General features: G+C 40.0%; 1 protein-coding gene and 1 long non-coding RNA gene across 6 annotated transcripts in view; one reads left to right on the top strand and one right to left on the bottom strand.

Annotated features, from left to right (window-relative positions):
• Positions 1 to 365: 365 nt before the first annotated feature.
• Positions 366 to 21,656, top strand: part of macrod1 (mono-ADP ribosylhydrolase 1) — a 127,866-nt gene continuing 106,575 nt past the window's right edge. For 4 of the 5 annotated variants that reach the window (XM_037262427.1, XM_037262429.1, XM_037262430.1 and 1 more), the window contains exons 1-3: positions 366 to 886; positions 1,518 to 1,613; positions 1,732 to 1,839. In XM_037262427.1, the coding sequence (XP_037118322.1) occupies positions 508 to 886; positions 1,518 to 1,613; positions 1,732 to 1,839 (583 nt within the window). In that variant the 5' untranslated portion in view covers positions 366 to 507. The remainder of the gene's footprint in view (positions 887 to 1,517; positions 1,614 to 1,731; positions 1,840 to 21,656) is intronic. The other variant, XM_037262428.1, reaches the window with a different exon arrangement.
• Positions 15,757 to 17,928, bottom strand: LOC119129279. Its single transcript, XR_005099159.1, has 3 exons — positions 17,643 to 17,928; positions 17,223 to 17,307; positions 15,757 to 16,076 (listed from the first exon to the last, which is right to left on the bottom strand). It is a non-coding gene; the product is annotated as an uncharacterized LOC119129279 (long non-coding RNA).

Raw genomic sequence — 21,656 nt, 5'->3', positions numbered from 1 at the left:
TTGACTAAGCAAATAGCCACACACAATGTGTTATTTAAAAGTTGTGTGGATTTTTGTTATTTTCTGTTTGCACATTCATTTTCAATTTTTATTTTGTTTTTGTGTTGTGTGCTGGCCTGGCACCTACGCGTCGTCAAATTTCCAACAGTCCGTAAAGGGGTCACCAGTTTATTATGGTTGGTCGCGTCCATTCGTAGTTGGATTAATCAAGATTTACAGTTCAGATAGTGCGCAAATATAAATAATTTTGCAGAAAACTGAAAACTTTAGGTGTCATCAATCGCTTAATTGTTATCACTTACGTGACATAGTCTCTAAAATATTTCCCTGCACCTTAACCCCCCCCCCCCCGTTTGAGTAATGGTACATTCTACAAATTCAAAACAAATATGGCCCATGAGATGAAGATGTAGGCCAGCGAAAGCGAACCCAGACAGCTAAATTTGTATTTGACACAAACGTAACTTCTGTGGACCTTGCATTAAACGTCCCACTGCCGAGTGAGACATGGCGATGCATACATTAAGCCTACTTTCACAAATCAGAACCCCGCTACTGTTCGCCGGCTGCAGGCCCGTGTCCCGTGTGGCTGCAGCCCGTGTCGGGTTCAAGCATATTATTTTAACTCCTGGAAGTCTCCAGCTGGGATGCGATCCAGTGACAAGTCCTGTCTGCAGCCATATTAACACCGCGAACTTTACAACTACCACAGCAACCCGCTGGAGGCCCACCCAGGGGATTTGTTTCCCCTCGCCGCCAGGGAAGCGAGTTAGATCGGGCACTTTCATTGGCATCAGCGGACTGACAGCGTCTCTACACACTGGGACGATGACAGCTGTGAAAGTTGACTTGAACTCCACCGAGGGCGACTGGAAGGAGATCAAGGGTGAGGCTGACTGGTGCACCTATTTGACTACATAAAATGTGAAATGTTACCCGTTGGAAAATCTTGGAATCTGTTACAGAGTCAGATTGTGCAAAAAGGAGCTTTGCTGCTAAGAGCAGAAGTCCACGTGTAATTGACCCGCCCCAAAATTGTTTGGAACTACCTATAGATGCCACAAGATGGAGACAAAGCAGATGAAATTCCTCAACTCACTTGAACCTACTGTAGTTCCTTGTCACCAAGGCAAAGCAATAGCACAAAAAACACTCCTCGATTGTACCCCATATCTACCGACACGTCACAACAGAAAGAACTGCGGAGTTGGGTTCTATCTACAATATGGGGACTGGCAAGGAGTTGCAAATTGCAAATGCATTTGGAAGCATTGTATTGTTCATATTATTGCATAAAAACAATAACACACTCTCGTCTTAACTAATCACAAAGACACAATGTGTGAGTGATTCTCATTGCATGTCTCGGTTTTTAAACCATCATGTCTTCAAAGTCATAAGTGAACCTAAAATGCATGTTTTTGGAATGTGGGAGGAATCTGCAATAGGTTGCATGCTATCTTAGCGAAATGTAAATTGGGCCAAATCAGTTTAACATAGTCGATTGTTTGTTTCAGGATTCCTGCTGACTCAGCCTGTGGAGGTCAGGCGTAAATACTACAGGACTGACTCTGTACGGCTGGATGACATCCCAGCTTGGACTCACACTGGAGGTCCGACACCAAACACCACCGTTTTTTTTTATTATTATTTTTTTTATTACATTTACTGTCTTATATTGTTGATGTAATTTACCAACGACATACTTGATCATTCCTGTCTCTGTATCAGGTTTTCCTGAAGTGAGTCACTATCCAAGGAATCAAAAACTTGATGGGAAAATCTCGGTCTACAGTGGCAATATCACAGTGTTGGAGGTAGATGCCATTGTTAATGCAGGTATGTGACTCTGTAAATAGTGCTCCTATCTAACTGAATCGGTATACAAATGTCTTTTAAATTTGACATATTGCAAGTGTTGTCAACAATTCTGCCAAATTTGAATGAATAAAAAAATGTGACGTATTATCTAACAAATGAGGCTTTAAAATGATGAAAATTGAGCTATTGTAATGTTTGTGCATTTCATGCGCGATACCACGTTTTGCTGAAAAATGGATGCTACTTTGCTCAGCAACTCATGCCCACGCATCCCTACATGTTGGAGTGGCCAAACTACGTATAGCCACTTGAAGGCCCCCTATTTGACACTGAATAAGTACATTTGTGTGGGAATTGAAACATGATCAGCATCATTTTAGTTTGTATAATTTTAGGATATTTTTTTGTCTGGTGGAGTGCAGTGAGATTTTTTTAAATGTAATTTATCCATCTTCACCAAAGACTGCTTGGCTAGGCTCCAGCATGACGGCGACCCTTGTTAGGATGAAGAGGTTTAGATATTTACGTGCCTTGCTCAATTCAAGCTGTGAAACACTGCTTGAGAGTAACCATTAGATGGCAGTGATAGCCCACACATGATCCTTTCACCGTCTCCACGAGGCTGTCGGTGCATTTGGGAGAAATGTAATCTGTGTCTTGGCACAGGAGAGTGTCAAGGGAGGGGAAAGGCGGGCCAGCATGCCTAAATGATGCTTGATGATGAGACTGGAGCAGAAAATGATAGATCTCCATTTGGCAGCTGACTGTCAGCAGGTGCCAACATCCAAGTGAGCGTGTGGACCATTCACGCTCATTTGCGGCATCACCGCTGTGTGTTTAGGCAAACATTAAAAGTGCACACAAACAAAGAGGATTATGTGCTTGTATACAGTATGTGATGGTAATTTGTGTCCGTGATGATGCATTTTGTGTGTTTGCGCTTGTTTTATAAGAGCTTTTACAGCACGGCAAATGGTATGAGCGCCAGTAAAGTGTCGTTCAGATGAGATGATGGGGCAAGGTGAGGTGGGGTGTTTAAAACATTTAGCGAGAGGGAACGTGTCTTTCAGACAAAAAGCAAGATAGGAGACTGGAAGAGGGAAGAGAATAAGATAAAAAAAATAAGTGAGGCTGGGCGAGGCTAGTATTTAAATCCCAGACAGCATCTCCATGGCAACAGGCAGGTACAGGGCGCCCTCAAAGGGGTTTTTGGGCTGCGGCGTCCGACCATCCTTTCTTCTGTCTGACTGATTTGCTGTCCCGCTGACATTCTCAGCGGTCTTTTGTTGACTAAGAGGCCGACCTTTTCACGTGCTGACTAACTGATGGACTGAGAGGCTTTGAGCGAGGTCACTTCGACGCGTGACGTTCAAACGAGACAGTGGGTAGACAGTTAAGGACAAGAGAGCAATTATAAAAAGGTGACTTATTTGCCTCAAATAAATAAGCACCATCAAACTTCTTCTCCTGTGGCAGAGCTGCCGGGTTAGCAGGAGTGTCGGGAAGCAGTTTAACTAGCGGTTGACATGCGGCTTGGACTATAGCTGATTTTGTGGCTGCATCACTTAGCCTACGGCAGGCAGCAAACATTCACTTGAAGCCAACTGTGGCCAATTATACGCCATACTAGCTGACTGGTAGACCAATATAAGGTGGGGGTGAGTTCTTCATGGCCAGAGGCCACACAGAAACACTCCCAAATGTGCAGTGGTGAGTATGCAATAAATGAAGGCAGAGGACACGTGCCCTCATACATAGTTTATATTTCATATAGAGAAGTGCGTCAAATTAATGTGGATATAAACCAGCCTAACAATCCTCAGATGGCTGGGAGTGTTTTTCTGAGTGTGTGCCTATTACATTCTGCATGGATTTCTGTCGCCTATTCTATTGACAGAAATAGGCACCCCAGGTACTCTTTGGAGGTGAAACATTGCCTTAATCCAAAAGAAAAAAACAATAAGAATTTACGTCAGTCGGGAGGCTTTTTTTATGATTATTATTATGATTTACACGTACAGTATATATATTTATGTAGTTATATGAAGTCTGCATGTTTACATAGCATTGTTTGACGAAACATGAAAAGTTGAAGTGATCCAGCCACAGACCTGTTTGCATGATTGTTGTAACCGGACATATGTCGAATTTTTGAAGTCGCTAGATAAGTTGCCTTTCATGAAAATAATTGCATATTAATCGCAATCTCAGTAGGTGGAAATATTTTATTTTGCTTTTCCCCAAATTGTGGACCAATTTTTGTTAGTAAACTGAGGTGACTAAAAATTCTTCAATTTAAAAAGCAAAAATAGGTTCTTCCACTTTCTGCTCTGTTTCAAGGTCTGATTTACTACAAAGAAGATATTATGTTAATGATACTCAAACAAGTGTTTCATAAATGTTCATCTTACGACAGTATTTTAGCGCACCTGCTGGATTTGAATAATCACACCATAGAAAACTGAGCTAAAATATGACATCAGATTGTAGAAGTAAAAATGATCATTTTAAATTTTTCACATGGCCGAGTGACAACATTCAAAGATTTTTGCGTTTAAAACGTCACTGCAGAGACCACGCCAATAAATGCACATTTACGACGTTTGTCAGCACGCCCGCGGGGGCGTTGCAGAAATGTGGGCGGGCACTGCATGTCGTTTTCTTGTCGCTTTCAATGGAGATTGGATTTACAGTAATTCCCTACTCCGCCTCGTTCTCCTCCTCCCGGCCCGCCCCTTCCCTCGTTGCTTCTACATTTTAACTGCCCCTGGCTTCTGCCCACGCCTATAAAACATGACAAACATAAAAACCCACAAGCACTTAAGAGCTGTCCTGGCTTGGAGGTGGGGACGGGGAGGTACGATACAAAGGGGGAGGAGACGTCAGGCAAGAACATCCTCCTCTTTACACCCCTCAATCACTTGGTCTGGAGAAGGAAGGAAAGATGGAGGGGAGGATATATTGTCTCTGATGGGCTGGCTGATTAAGATGGATTGCACAATGAAACGTCGATGAAGTGCTGAGTTCTCAGGGATTGTGTACATGAATGAATGCGTGCCAATGTGCGGCTGCGTATGTGTGTAGGAGGCCACGGCAGCGAAAAACCCTTCTTTAAATTGATTCACGCAAATTTGCTCCGCGGTAATAAACTGTATTTTCAATTTGCAAAAGTTGGATTCCTTAATTGCACTCCAGCACTTACTCCTCCCAGTTCCCACCTCAGTGTTTAATGTATATTTGTGTTTGACGTTAAATGCCATTTATTGTGGCCCGAGCACCATTTGCATAGGATTAAACTTTAATAATGGAAAAAGATTTAAAAACTAAACGGTTAGCTCTGCTCTCTATTTTTCATACAAAGCCCTCTTTTGCAGTAGCACTCTCAGTGCTTGGGAATAAATGCTACGGCAAAGTCCGATAAATCTTTCAGGCTGGACTATTAAAATGAGAAAAATTTGTCTCTAAAATTAAGCCCCGCACCATCTAGTGATAAAGAATATATCTTTAGAGCTGCTGCAGTGCTTCATCTTCATCATTTGAGTCACAATATGTGCTGGCACATGAGATCTTGCGCATAAGTAATGACACATTTGCGTCTGACTTTGTGCACATCTGCACATGCTTTTGCTGAATGCGTGATACCGTTGAACATGTTGCATGTGTGTGTATGGGATATGCTCCATCTAGCTTTTCTCTGCAGGTAGCAGATAAAGCTGTTGGCCGCTGGTGGAAACCAATTCAACCTGGCAACAGCTGAGAGATACAAGATTAGGCTCGCTAGTCCCCCCCCCCCTCCTTTTTTTGGGGCCGCAGGTGCCAGACAGGATGAGAGCGACGGCAACTGTCAGTGTGTGTGCTTGCACTCAACGCTAACGTCCTTGCTGATAAGAAGTCGGGAGCGCAAGTCTAGATGGGAGGATGAGGCGGGTCAATGATTGCACTAAACGCACAGTCCCACTGGTACCTTCAGCAATCATGTAAAAACGTGTCATTTAATGCAACATGGTTTGGCTAGAAGGACATGTCAGTAGTTTGCCACTCTCCATCAAAGCTATGAATGAGTGGGTGTATATGCATGTCAGAAAAGGTGACTGACAGGAAAAATGTGTCGGAAGCTGTGGCAAAGCATGAAACAACCCCAAAAAAAGTACATTTATAGTGTTTATATGGAAATGATTGATGTGCCTTAAAAAACAAATTAAAATATTGTAAATAGTAACAAAGGAAAGGCATCGAATAGAGATGTTGCGTTCTTTCTTGATAAACTACATTAGCAAAAAAATTTCCATTACAATAGTTTTACTATCACGTTTTCTCACAAGATTGTGTTTGTCGATGCTGAACTTCTTTTCCTCTTCTTGCTACCTTACACGCCCACAACGCACAAAGAGTGAACGATTGCTTGCTCTTGTACTGCATTGGGTTGTTCTGGTGTACCTACTGTAGGCGAGTATATGAGTTCCTCATGTTAAAATCAAAAGTATGACCCATATGAAACCCACATTGGATAAAATGTCACATTTTAAGTCAAGTTGCAATGATTAAAAGGCTTTTACTGTGCGTACGAGGGCATCTCCTTTAAGTAAGAAGGTCAGTAAGAGATTTCATCAGTGTTGTTTTTATTATTTCACCAGAGGTGTTCTCTATTTCAGGCAGGTACGCCTACGCCATGGCACAAGAGTGAGCGATAGATGTTGTAATCAAAGCTGTTGTAAAGTGAGAGGGGGCTGAAATAAATAACATGTTTAAAAATAAAACGTACCTGGACTTGTATATTATTGTCAGGCCCAAGGAAACAACAGCAACAGCAGTTGATTATTCGAATGTTTAATTAATTTCTTTTGATTACGAGCGCTCCTGGCCATTTTGGACCTTTTTGATTAAAATTTGCTTGATGAGGGTTATCAGGTGTCTTTAGTAGAGCTACTATAATGAGCATTTATTTAGCAGAAATGTTATATTTTTAATCCACAGCAACTAAATTATTAAGATTTTTTAAATGACTCCAAAAACGGTTTAATTCGGAGTGAGGCAGCAAAGGTCTTTTCGTGTTGACCCTGTTCATACATTGCTATGTTGTTGTTATTTAACAAATTGTAGTTTCAAAACAAAAACACCAGTTGCACAGTGCAAGCTTCAGCCATGACAAGGTTCAATTCGCATCAAGATTATCACATTGTGAATTTCTTGTGGGATAAATACTGAATTCAAAAATGATGAAAAGGGATGACAAAAATATTTCTCAAACTGTATACCTTCAAAGGTAATGGAAATTTATCATCAAACTACATCCGTTAGACTCTGAGAAATTTAATTTGCTTAAAAATGTACTTGGCATATAATCAGGTAAAAAGAAATGATGATTCGTATTCTCCCCACTGGCTTCTGTTTGCATAATCCTGCAAAAATACAAACAACAGAACAAAACAAAAACAAAAATAATGACAACATTTCGCTCCACCAAAGAAATTATAGGGTGCTTGTTGTAAAGTGCTGTAGAAGGATTCATGCTGTTTTCACCCTTATAATTTGCTACGCTAAATGAACAAGCGGACTCACGCCAAGTGGTCTCGGTCTACTTACTTCCTTCGACCACGTCTGTTTTCACCAATTGTGGTGGTTGTTTGCCAACAAGGCTGGACTTCTCTGCTGCTCTTAACACAAACAAGCACTGAACTATATTTGCAAAAAGAATTCCTCCAATTTGTTTCATCAATTGTTTTGATTTAGTCCCAACAAGCTATATGTATGCCTCTGCCCCTGGGCTGCCATTTCCAGGGCCTCCAGAATCAGTCATGCTATGTCAACTACATTCGCAATGGGACTGTTTCTTTAACCAATCTGATTTCAGATTCATCCTCACAGGGTCAGCCAAGGCAAAACATCTGGCCCTCAATTCAATCTGCATCTTTCTGCCCGCTGAGTGGCCGGTTAAAGCAAAACTTGGTACAAAAAAACGTAGACTAGTAAAACACCTCTGTAGCGATTTGCACACGTTTTAGTATTTGTGGAGCGTAAGACAGACCAAAAGACACAAAGTATTGAGTAATTATATATACGTGTGTGTATATGTAATATTTGAGTCTTTCTCAAGGTTGTGTTTTATCCTCAAACCACTTTGTCATCAAGTCACTTATCTGAGCCTCTAATCTGGAGGGGCATTTTGTGATCCATCGGATTTAACTGCTAGTAGGTCTGAGTAGATGATGGAAAACCCAGAGGAGAGACTCTCCGTGTGGCTGCGGTCCCAACGGGGCGCTCAGCGTGCGCTCCCACTGCTTCTCTGCGCTGCACTTACCATACATCTACCCTAGAGCTCTTGTCAGCTCCTCTTAAGACAGGCTCATATTACAAGATGCAACTTGTCACACCAAGTTTTGCTACTCCAGACAAACATTTTACATACCGAGCTCTAAAAAAAAAAAAAAAAACTTTATTTATTGATGCATGAGTTGCTTGATGTGTTGAGATGAAACAAAAACCCTTTCTCCACTTATTGATTCAAAGCAATTAAAAGTTGTGATGTTGTTCCTTCAAAGTGAATTTTTTAACCATTTCAGTCATGGGTTTCATTAATTCCTTTAGAAAATCAGCTTTTTAACCGTGCAATGTAAATGATAGCGGGAGAATACAGCTTTGTACGAACTTCCTACTGATATGAACTATAACGCCTGCTCTTACAGTCACAGTGTTGCAATTAGTCACTGAATGCATCGTCCACTAGGACCCCCCAAGCTCCGCTAACGGACATATTTCCACTTTTCTGTCGTTCAGCTGTTTACACATGAGCACTTGGCGTTGGAAACTGGTGTTGCTTAGAGAGAGAGAGGGAAAGCGGCAGACAGAGAGAGAGAGAGAGAGAGAGAGAGACAGGGGGGTGAATCCATCAGAGTCAGGTAGATTATATCAGATTGTGATCAGCGATGAAAACCAGAGAAGCATTTATATCACAGCAGTGTCAATTGTAAAAGTTCTTGGATGAGATGACATTTCATTCATTTGTCTGGATGGGTTAACTCTTTTTCATTTGGCTCGTCACTTATTCGAAAATAGGTGGAAAAAGACTTTCCTTAGCTTTCGATGCAACCTTTACGCTATTTTCATTAGTGCTTAATCTCCCATCAATTGTTCACGGTTTGAAATGTCAGAAAACGAGATGAATGAAATATGGAGGGGGAGGAAAAAAGCCCCTCCCATCAAGGGAAAGGTTGAGTCTAAAAAGTTTTATCAATTGAAACAAGGCATCTGTGCAGGTAATGTGATCCAAAACCGACCAACGGTTCTTTCTATTCAAAACAGAGCTGGGCAGCATGCCGAGATATTAACACAACAGACAAGCTGGCAAGGAATACTGCACAAAAGGGACTTTTAGAGGGTAGACCATTGCGGTTACACTATGATTACACCTACTGAGCTGCAGCATTAGAGGGCAGATTGAATGCAGCAAACACGTCTAAATTTGGAAAGAGATTTTGCACATTTGGCTGCTGTAGAGGCAACAGACAGCATCCAATGTAACATTTAACGTTAACCTGGGCAAGAGGGAACGCTGTGAATCGTAAACTGCAATGCTTCCTAAACACATTCTGTTTACATTGAAACAAATTATGAAATTACCCTGGATTTATGAGTCTGCATCTGATTTGCTTCTGTGTAGGACACACAACATACTTATTTGTTCACAGTTTTGTGTTTACAATAAAGATATAGTCATAGTGCCATAAATTCCATCACTTGACAATTTACAGACTTTAAGGTTAATTAGAAATTTCCACGTTACACATACATTACTCCCAAATTTTATTTGCATCAACCTGTAAATTAAAATGCAAATTTTCCGTATAATATACATCACATTTGTCTACAACCCTAATTTTCATTCCAAGTCTATGAAAAAAAAAAAGTTATTTGTCCAGAGCTGGCAAGTCAAGGCACACAGAGCAGCTCTAAGAATAAACATACTAATCCCAGAATATCAAAATGCAAAGCCCTGATTGGTCTCTATCAATAATTTTCTCAAATAGAATACATTTTTCAAACGTTATATTGATTGATGGAATCACAGTAAAATTCAATCAGTGTCTATACTATAGTAGCCTGTCACAGTGGAGTGGACATGCTGTGTGTTGGCCTCCCAAGACGCTTGAGAAGTGCTCTGGCTTAATGAGCCTTACGATTGCAAAAATCTTAAATTAGTTTGACATTACACTTAATTACTCTTAATTAACCACTTCACGGTGATGAATATGATCACCAAAGTCTGTCACACTAAGTTGTAGTTCTCAAAAGTTGTATTTTGTAACTTGGCTGCTTAGCCCTGTCTAATCCTATTTTTAATCCACACGCTGGAATCTTTATCAGTTTACATCACAGCTCTGGAGTCACGTTGTTATGTCCAGTCTGTCCTCTCGAATCTACGTCTTTGCCGACGGCGTGCTTCTGAGAGACTGCGGTGGCTGTGTGAATTAGCCGCAGTATGACTTTAGACAGGGCCACTGCTCCACTTTTTCCAGTCCAGATCTGTCCGAGTTAATCACGCCGCCACTGTCAGAAACATGACTTTACTGGTCATTTGGGCGACGGCGTTAATGTCCTCAGCGTACTGAAAATTTGGAGCTTTCAAGGTTCACTGCCTTGAGTTTGTGTGGGATGCTCCACTGTCGTTTGTGTCAGGGAAGATGGATGAAAAATCATAACGCTTCATGCTGTTTTGCACATCTCCAGAGTTTTGCCCGCCATAGCATCAACCGCCCACCTCCACCCACGCTTCCATTTCGACATCATCATAGACAAACGGGCTTGGGTTTACAGCTTGAGACAGATTTACAGCCTGACATTGAGAAGTTAACGTAGTATACCCTTGCAAAGTTAATCCCTAATGTTGCCCGTGTCAGTAAATAAGTGCAAAAAGAAAAGCCAAACTGTTGGAGTTTGCAAAAAAAAGCTCATTCTTGCTAATTATTTTTCTCCCACCCCTCCCTTGTTAAGAGCTTTCCCACCCCTCCAATCAATCGGCACTTTAGCAAGCAGGAAGGGAAAAAGAATGCGCTAGCCTCATTAGCCTGATTGCGCCGATACGGGAGATGGAAAGAGATGGAGTGAATCGGCGAGTAAAGGAGAAAAGGAGTTTAGTCCATCGGAGCCACTGTCACGGAGTGAAAACGGGCGTGTTTCTTTGTTTTTTCCCCCCAGTTGAGACTCATGTTAATGAAGTGAGGCCTTTAAAGGGAAACCGTCTCTAAATTGTATATGTTTAATTTGTTTACCTACGGCTGTTACTGTGTGCCGAGTTGCGGCTTATGTGCGCACCCTCCGAACTGTCACAACAAATCGGAGTAATAGAGGCAGCAGATGCGTTGCTTGGGTAATACGTGAACTGAGATTGCATATTGAACCACAAAAGAACCTGCATTGTGGATCTGAGAGATAAACTTGTTGAATAGTTTGCATGGCACTCTATGGACATTTTTTTTTTTAGGAATAATGCTTTAAGCAAATTCAATTATTACACATTCAAAATCAAGTCTTGTAATAGTAATGAGAATAATATATTTAGAATGCACTTTTCATTCATTATAATTGCAAAGCGCTACAGGCACACGGTTAAAATATTTTTTGTTTAATTTATTTTTCCCTTAAAGAGTCAATAAATAATTAAAATGCACTACATAGATACTATGCAATTTTTTTCTTAAATTCCCAAACTCTCCCTATAGATTATTTTTCTTCAATTCCCAAACTCTCCCTATTGTTGGGATTTTGAAACCAAATGAAAAAAGACAACGTACCATAATTTGGCCCTTTTTTAATAGGCGAATTACTACAAATTGCCGCTTTATTTGCTGAAAGTACTCACTAATACAGATCTAAATATAGTGTGCCTTCTGGTTGCAGTCAAATCTAATGTCATCCCAACCTCAGATGAAAAATCCACTAATAAATGCTGCTTGCTACTTGACTGAATGTCAGGGCACATCAAGTATTATTTGGCTTTGAGCATGATCAATTCAATGTGACCTAGGTTTTTGATATTGTCCTTTGAGGATATCTGGCAGTGTGACAGTAACGTGCACATTGTAAAGCAGCCAAACTGTCAAACTTCCGTCTCATTCCTTGACTCGCTTAATGTACTCCCCTGATGACTAATGATTTTATATTTCCTGCTCTTTGTAGCAATAATAGTGCGCTGCCTGTCCGTCTTTGCAAAATATTGGTTCCGCTGACAGCCTGATAATCAGTTTACCATAAAAATGCCGCTTGCGTCTTCAAAGTATTTGGCGGCTGCAGTTCAGTTGTTTAAAAATATGGACGAATTAAGGGAACAATTTAAAGAATCCATATTTTTTTTTGTCTTTATTATAAAGTGAAAGTGAAAGCATTGTCGTATAACATATATCGTCTTCACAACAAGCACATTGCGAAAAAATCTTAAAAAAAAGAATAATGGTAGAAAATAAATTGTCTTTTAACAAAATGATGTTCACATAACGTGTGCTACATTTCATACCTGGTATTATAAGCAAATTTGGCCAATCATGCTAAAACATGAATGGAAATTACAAGGGTTTATCGTCATTATTTCAGTAATGCACTCTAATGCATGGTGACAATAAGCCTGTCTCTTGGGTTATCCTAACATGTTGAACAAAGTGACATGCGAGTGTGAGTAGAGCCTTCAAAGGCTTCAAACCAACCCCGAGGCCCAGCTTCCTCTTCCCCACTGCCAGTAGATCATTGTCATTGTCTGATCACGTCCTCATCGCAGACAAAACCGTCACACACACACCTCTGCAGCAGGCGTACAGGAAACACGACAAACACCGCACACAATTACCATCTTATAATTGCCATCTATCCGCCATTGTTGTAAATCGGCATCTGATAGAGGCGCTCTGTGCGGCAGCGACCCAGCTGCATTATCAGGGCGTAGGAAATGACATGACTATTTATGGGAGGTATTTATCCACTTATCCTATTGTCACTATTGTCCAAAGCTAGAACGGGCAGCTCTGGTTGGTTCGAGCTCTGACAAACATGCAGAGTGCCCTTTGGTTGATAATGAAACGCTTTCTCATCAGGATTTTCTCAAGCATTGCTTTTTTTTTTTTTGTGTCCAAACTTTTTTCTCTGATCCGTTCACTTCACAGATGATTTGATAAGCATGTCCTTTTGCGGTCGTCAGTGTGTGCCTGTTTTGTACGGAGAAAGTGTTGAGTTTCAAGGCAGCCCATATTTGATTTGTTTATGGGGATTCATTAATGTGTCAAAAGCCCATTTTTTGTGTGCAATATATGTATATTCAGCATGACAGGTCTCAGCAGCGTGTTTTCCCCCCATTTGTGATAAGGAAAAGTTTTGCATGAAAAATTCTGCCTTTGCAGAGGTGCTGAATTGACTGCGAGTCGAAATGCCCAATTAGTGCCTTTTATATCCAATTTATTTAATTTTCAAGTGATACATTTCAAACAATTCAAGTGTCTGCCAATACTGGGCATTGATTAGGACACAAAATATATACAGTGATGCCTTGGGTTTAATCAAATACTATTATAAAATCATCTTACCCCATTGAATGAATGGGAATAAAATTCAATTCTTGTTTCATTTACTTGTCAATGGCTTTTTGTTGCCATGTAGTTCCACACCACTGCAAACCGTTAAAGTAATTCTCGTGTTAATCAAAACTGACCATCATTATCTTCATGAAGGCCAATTGCTTGATCCAACTCTTGTTATGGACCTCATTAGATCTGATGTTTTGGCTGCTCAGGGTACATGGCAGCATTGTGTAGGATGCAGTTGAATGACTATCAAAGCAAGAATCCACTTAACATGCTGAATTACCTGAGTGTGAGTGGGCTCCACTATTGTATCCCAACGCACATGGTTAGACGACAATCCATTTAGGGATTACACCGGTCTGAAGCACAGACAGTTGTTAAATGTGGCACAATCCATTTCAAAATTAAATTAGCCTTAATAACAGAGATGCACAGTTTTATACAGTTTGATGTTGAGTGAATAAAAGTGATTACAGTCTGTAACATGCAGTACATTTTTCATCAGTTCATATCCAGCCATTTTTATACACACATTAAATGGCTTCCATTCAACCCATGCCGGGATGTTTTAATTCATGCGCATCATGGTTGATGGATGGATGTTTAGTAGTCCCCCGAAATACGTACATCTCTTTTAAGTACCCACACAAAGACACATCTTTGGTTTAATCTTCTCTCTTAACATGCCGTGCTGTGATTAAAGAGGATTATTTATCCCTCTCCCCAGGGCGCTGTGCTCATCAACTAAAGTGAAAGCAAAATACGTCCAGGTGTTTTGCTTGCCATTCAAACCAATGAGGGCAAGGTTTTTTATTTTTATTTATTGGGATTCAAAGGATGCCTCAATCACATTTGTTCCTGCAAGATCGAGTCATGTCATCTATTTATCTACACGCAGGCATATACAGGAAAGTGAAAGCGCTCGGTCAGCATTTTGCAAATGTTTGCGTGTTTTTATGTATTTTTAAAGATACAGTTACTCATGCATTGTTAATGTGCTTACAACCAGCAGAGATTGCATAGCTGAATGATAATGCTGCTTGCTGTCAACATAGTTCTGGAGGTTAGCTAACACTGGGTGGGGGGGAAAGCAAGTTCACAAAGTTGCAGTTCAGCGAAGTGGGAAGCACTATGGCAGGTGCATATTCTGACATTTATCTTGAGTATGATTATTTAGAAGATACATACAGTGCCATACCACACTGACTAATACTGTATTATTATGAGATCTAAAAGTTTCTGCACTATATTTATTTTCTTTTTTCTCAACTTTCCTCTTTGAAAATTGCACTCTCTAACAACTAAAGTATCACTAGAGCATTTTTCTCCCCCAACAACATTGTTTGTGGCAGCAATGCATGACATTGTTCAACCACAATTCCCTTATTGCTGGCACTCAAAAAGCAATTTTTTGCAGTTATTTTCCATTCTATTCTTTGTGTTTTAAGCACACTACAAATCATGAATGGCTCCCCAATGAACTGACAAATAAACTGAGGTTGATAATGTCGAGAAAAAGACATGTTTATCCTTTAATTGTTTTTTCTTCACCGTCAACACATTTATCAGCATGATAACTATATTGCATCTGCTCCGTCTAATTAGATTTCTGTGTTAGTCTGTGTCAGCAGGATTATGCCAAAGTGAGCTTGCTGATTTTCATTACTTTTTCCGATAATGAAAAAGAGCTGTAAACCACAAGCCAGATCTTTCTTCTTCAAAATGATCTGTAATATGCCTGTATTATTTTTGCATTGTTGCTTTAGGATCTTTTTAAACGGCTTCTCTGAAAATATTACTTACTGATCAATTATAACAAGAAAGAACTGTTTTTATTTTATTTTTTTATTATTTGACTCGATAGTGATGCAGCATTTGCGTGCCAATGTTTATGAGTACAGTGGATCCGTCCCAGAATGTCTGACTATAATATATAAAATCCAAAACAACTGTTCCTATAGAAGATAATGTGAATAAAATCAATCTGTTCCAGAATGTCTGACTAAAATACATGAAATCCAAAATAACCGTTCCCATTGAAGATAATGTGAATAAAATCAATCCGTTCCAGACGCCCCAAAATATTAACAAAAATAACTTTTGACAGCATGCATTTTGTTACGGTGATATTGACCAGGATGGTTACTAATATGAGTGGCTTTTTAAAGTTTGTATTGTGGGCTACGCCTTGAAGCCTGCGGAATCCCTTAGACTCAGGATATGTAGCGATACTCTTCCTTGACGTCAGCAGGCGCAACGGTGCCAGCGACTCACATGAGAAGGAAGCATCTGAATGTGGAGAGTTAAGATTTTATTCAAGAAATTGAAGATATATGCACATTTCTGCCAGCCACTCACATGAGAAAGAAGCATCTGAATGAGAGGGGTTAAGATTTTGTTCAAGAAATTGACTATGCAATTTTACTTTCTCAATATTTATGCTATCGTACATGAGCTTTTGCTAAGTGTCAGTGTTTGAGAGATGCCACAATATGCCCTTAGTACAAGGGCTGAGTCTAGTCCAGAGTGGAGCCCTGCCGAGTTGGGCGGTAAGCCGAGCATGAGTGAAAGCTGAGAGCTGTGGAAGTAGACGTCCAAACACAGAGCCGCCTGCAGTGCGCCCTTCTCCCAAATTGCCTCTGCTCACAGATTGTTCATGTGGAAAGGAGATGAAAGCACGTCTGATTCTTTAGCCTTTGCATAAAGAAAGAAAAAAAATAAATTCAGTCCATTTCCCAGCTAATGTCAGTCTCAGTATGGTAATATTGAATAATGAGTACAGACCAGTAACTTTATTACTTATACTACTGTATATTACGGCACATGGAGACAGATAATATCACAATACAGAAAAATACTACTACTATTCTTCATTTGTGTCTGCATGACTATATTATACTGCTTGTCCTTACCTCCGTGGCCTTACATATACGTATCCTTGCTTAATTGCTGCAATTTCAATGGGGACTGGGCACCAAAAAGAGATGGCTTCACTGCATTAGCCTCCATCAAGGGTTTTTTGACGGATTTTAGAAATCTTTGATGTTGTGCAGATTGATGGGGTTGATCAATGAAAATCACGGAAATATACAGTGGAACCGAGATTTAATGGACCGGAACCAACAAATCCTGAATTCACCGGACAGAAATAGTGTCCAGTCTACTCAAAAGCCCCCTTCTAAAGCAGCTATTTAATATTTTACATTTATTTATTTATAAGGGACAATACACATTAATCAACATTGTACAGTGTAAATTGGCCCAGTTTAGCTCAATTAACCTCATTTTCATTGGCAGTCCCTTGGGCAGATGTAAAAAAACAAACAACCTAAAATGAGAAGCATTAAAATCAAACATCAATTTAGAAAAATATCCGTACAGTCAATAGTATCACAAAAATTCTATATTGTGTAGGAGAGATTGTGCTCACAAGTCCGTCTCACTCAATAAAAGCAAATCTGGCCTGAATCCAGCCACTATTTCAGTTGTTTTCTTAAAACAATTTGATTTGTGTCTAAATATAAATTTGAGTCTGTTAGTTCCAGAAACGGTCACAATTGGCCACAGCACCAGTAAACAGTGCTGCGGTGCCATCGACCGACAGGGACTGGTAACGTTTCCGAGTAGTACTGCTTTAGAAATATCCTTTTTGTTTTGTTTGTTTTTTGTGCGAAATTTTGTGCTAGCGCTGATTAAAGCGAGGTTCCGCTAGAGAGGAAAGTTTGAATCCTAGCTGGTGTTGTCTGGTTGCCACCATCCCACTGAGACATCAGATATCCTTTTGTGCTTACAATTGTCTTAATGCATCTTGTTTTATGTTTGTAGTGTTTGAGATCTCACCATATTCTAAAGTTTATTTTCCGGCCATCCTTTTCTTATTCTGTCCGCTCATCATGTTCAGGGTCACTGAGAGCTGGGGCCTATTCTCAGTTAAAAATAAAAGTACATAGTATATTGTAAATATACAGAATTAATGTTGGGAAGGATAAGATATGAAAAGGTAAGATTCCTTTGTGTGTCCCACACGAGGCAATACAATGTGCTTGTTTTAGAGTCTTGATTGTAGTTAGCGTCTTATTTCCTCAGGGAATCATACATAAAGTGCATCTTAATGACATAGTTATGGCATGAATGTGAGGCTAATTTCTTGCTGAGGCTTCAAGCAGTGACACCATTCTTGTTCATGCAGTTGGTGTTCGTCTAATCCCCCGAGGTTAGCCTGTTTCTTTACTTTTTTTTTTTTTTTAATTTTCCCTCTACCTTGTTGATTCTTGTGATGTCCTCTCCGGGTATTGCTTCAGAGGATCGCAGGCCAGGGCTTAATGTTTTCTTGTTGCTGGATCACTTCATAGCTGTGAGGTAGCTCGCCGTTCCTCTCTTTGCAGAGAGAATGAATCAGTTGTTTGTTTTCCAGCTCGCTCGATCCTCGGGGACCATCAGTCCCCTGTCGCTCAAGGGGTGAACAGGTGCGCTTGTTTACCCGTCTCTCGTTTGTTTGCCGTGGTTCTGTCCGCTTTCCGACGATGACTTCATGAAGGGATTGCAAATGCAGACTGGGGCTCCAAGACGGATTAGAGTTAGATGTTTGAAAATCTGAGCATGTGTGCTGAATATTGATTTTTCTTTTCCTTAGGGTATGTGCCTTTTTGGCCAATGTGTGCTGTTTTAAATCACTGCTTTATATGTTGTAGTATCATTAGCTCGGAATGCCCTTGCACCTTTATTCTTACATTGCAGCAAATGGCGTTTCTCTCCTTTTGGCCCTGCCTATTAAAAAATGGTTTTAATCACACTTATTTCCTCATGCCTTTCATTTTGTGGATTAGAGACTTTAATTACAGTCAATATAGACTCTAAACTGTCATTTTAAAGTAAGACTGTGTGAAAACGCTTATGTGTGAAATAAGCCCACGTACATTTCCTGGAATGCGTATATTGACAGGAATACATTGACCTTTTGCTTAAGGAACATAACATATGCAAACACTCAGATGCTTCACTCCTAGACTACACATTTTTTAAGCACGGACAAGGGGAAGTGGCTGCAAAAAGAAACACAACAGGAATTTATTAAAATGCATTTTGCTGCACTGGGCTAAGCTGAGCTCCTGTATTGAAATGGCTGTAATCAATAGTTGTATAATAATCCCTTAAATGACAGTATAAAATCCCACCCAGAGAGAATTATCGCCCGGGTGCAGCTGCTCTCGGCTTTATGGAGCTTCACAGCGCGCTTCGTGTCATTGTTTAAGCTGCACTGCTGCAACTGAAGTCTTTTCCGCCAGTTGAACTCTGGCTGTCATTTTGGGCCTCAGCAGGAAACTGTTCATAGTAAAAGAAATGAGGAAAAATCCACTTTTCACCTTCACCTGCAGGGCACAGTCACAGTGGAACATACAGCTTTGCAAGTGTCAGATGTTTCTTTCAGCAGCACATGAGACAGTGCAAAAGAAATGGAATTGAACAAGTACCGTATTGGCCCGAATATAAGACAACCCTGATTATAAGTCGACCCCCTCTTTTTCAAGACTCAAGTTTGATAAAAGACTTTTTGAACACCAAATTTAATTTTTATACAGAAAATAATTACAGTACATCTGAAACAAATGATTATAACAATATATTCGAGAGAAAAAGCATGTTATTTTGTCTCATTCAAATCATGCAAAAACTGTCGATCACATCTTAATATCTGAACATTTAAATATGTAAACTAAAGTGCAATCATATTTGTAAATGAATGGATTCTGGTTTTTGAAATGTAAATAAACCAATCTACTGTGATAAAACAACAAAATTGCAATAACTGCATTAACCATCAAAGTAAAGTCTAACTGTAACTGTAGTCTTGAAACAAATCTGAATAAGGAAAAACATTGCAATAAAATAATGCAAACTGCTACCGCTTTTTTTATTTTTCTTCTTCGTGACAGGGGTTCGCTTTGGCCTGGGGAGTTAAGTTCGGCGTTCGCTATGAAGATATCTGGCGCCATCTAGCGTTGTGCATGGGTATAATGTCTCGACCCCGAGTGTAAGACGACACGCACTTTTTCAGTCTTATTTCAATGCAAAAAATATATATATTCGGGCCAATACGGTATATTACCTGGTAAAATATAATAGATGCTGATCGGAATAATGCTGTAATACTGTCAAACTTTTAATTGCCTGAAGGTATTATGCCCCCCTACCACACATACTATTTGAAACAGTGCCCAGGCCTCTTGAAATGTTTTCATCAAAATATCCAAAGAATTAAAGACATCATGTTTCTTGCCATGGTGAAATCTGTTTGTCGGATCTGTCCCGCGCAGTGTGCCATTCCACCGCACATGCTGGATCTTGCTGGCTCGTTCCTGACAGCTTTTGGCCATTTCCTACTGTTGGAAGCAGATTCCAGAGAGTGGAAAATAAGTGAGCGCTCTTGTTTACAGAGAAGAAAAAATTTTTTAAGCCACATAAACACGTCACCAATCAAGCTCTTCCGCCAACACTTTCCCAGAGCAATGTTAGTGTTTTTTCCAAGAAGCAAATAACAGAAATTCTATTTATTATCTTCAATTGCACGCACGCACATACACACACACACTCACACACTTTGACAATTTTATGGATGTTGTCAGAATAGTAATAATAAGATTACCGTATTTTCCGGACTATAAGGCGCACCTAAAAACCTAAAATTTTCTCAAAAGCCGACAGTGCGCCTTATAGTCCAGTGCGCCTTATATATGGATCAATTGATGAATTTGTTGATCCATACTGGTTGTACACAGTGCTCTGCCAAAATGTTTCAGTACGTTTTAGTACGACTAGTAAATTACAAGGTCGCATCGCTTCCCAACATTACGGCAACTGTAGTCAGGGGGCGTCACCGAATAGCTGTTGTACCCGCGAGGCTATTTCATTTCAAAATAGGCTGCTCTGTTAATGTTTAGAGTAAATCTACGGATCGATATGGAAGGGAAACATAGGTAAGCAGTACCAATGTGTTAGATCGAACTTTAGTCGTTCCGATCATTTTATAGGAGATCGTTTGAGAAACGCGATTGTTTACACTTTGCTGAGGCTCATGGGAGATTGCGAGCTGAGGCTCATGGGACTTTGCGGATGGCTAATGCTATAACGATAGCTGCTATACGTACTAGGTTATTTCATGTCAAAATAGGCTGCTCTGTTAATGTTTCGAGTAAATCTACGGATCGATATGGAAGGGAAACATAGGTAAGTAGTACCAATGCGTTAGATCGAACTTTAATCAGTTCCGATCATTTTATAGGAGATCGTTTGAGAAACGCGATTGTTTACACTTTGCTGAAGCTCATGGGAGATTGCGAGCTGAGGCTCATGGGACTTTGCGGATGGCTAATGCTATAACAATAGCTGCTATACGTACCAGGCTATTTCATGTCAAAATAGGCTGCTCTGTTAATGTTTCGAGTAAATCTACGGATCGATATGGAAGGGAAACATAGGTAAGTAGTACCAATGCGTTAGATCGAACTTTAGTCAGTTCCGATCATTTTATAGGAGATCGTTTGAGAAACGCGATTGTTTACAGAGGGCTCGTTGGTTATTGGCTAGTGATGCATACCGCAACCCTAGTCAACCTCAGTTTGTTGCAGTATAGCTTCTATTTTATGCGCCTTATAATCCCGTGCGCCTTATATATGGACAAAGTTTTAAAATGGCCGTTCATTGAAGGTGCGCCTTGTAATCCGGTGCGCCTTTTAGTGCGGAAAATACGGTAATTATTAATATTATAGTTATTTTCGGGTGATGCCACCACAGAAGGGCACGAGCGATGCCAACAAAATAAAATATGACAATGACATCAGGAAAAAAAGTAACGTTCATGACAAAAGCTGAACAGTACAGGTCACTGTCCCATCAAATGTGTGTACATTGTTAAGTGAGTTGCGTGAAGTCTTTTCTGCTGTTTTTGATATATTATTTTTTTTTTTACACTTAAATGACATTTAAGAAAAGTAAAAGTAAAAATGCTTCTCAGAACTGAACTGTACTGTAGAGTTGATTAAAGTTGACCTTGGTATGCATAGGCGCAGTATTCAATGAAATCATTTATCTCTTTCTGTGGGAAAAAATTGTTTCAAAAATGGGATTAAATCCAAGGACCTCAGAGGTCTCGCTACATGCTGTGTCTGTGACTCAGCCCTCTTTTCACTCTTGCAATGTATTTAAATTTGAATGATTGACCTACTAAGTGATGTACTATATATCTCTATAATGATCTCAGGTCATTGTGGGAAAGAG

Source organism: Syngnathus acus, chromosome 10, assembly GCF_901709675.1.
Source record: "Syngnathus acus chromosome 10, fSynAcu1.2, whole genome shotgun sequence".
Classification (NCBI taxonomy): Eukaryota; Metazoa; Chordata; class Actinopteri; order Syngnathiformes; family Syngnathidae; genus Syngnathus; species Syngnathus acus.
Note: the sequence above shows the minus strand (reverse complement) of the source record. Positions and strands in the feature narration are given on the sequence as shown.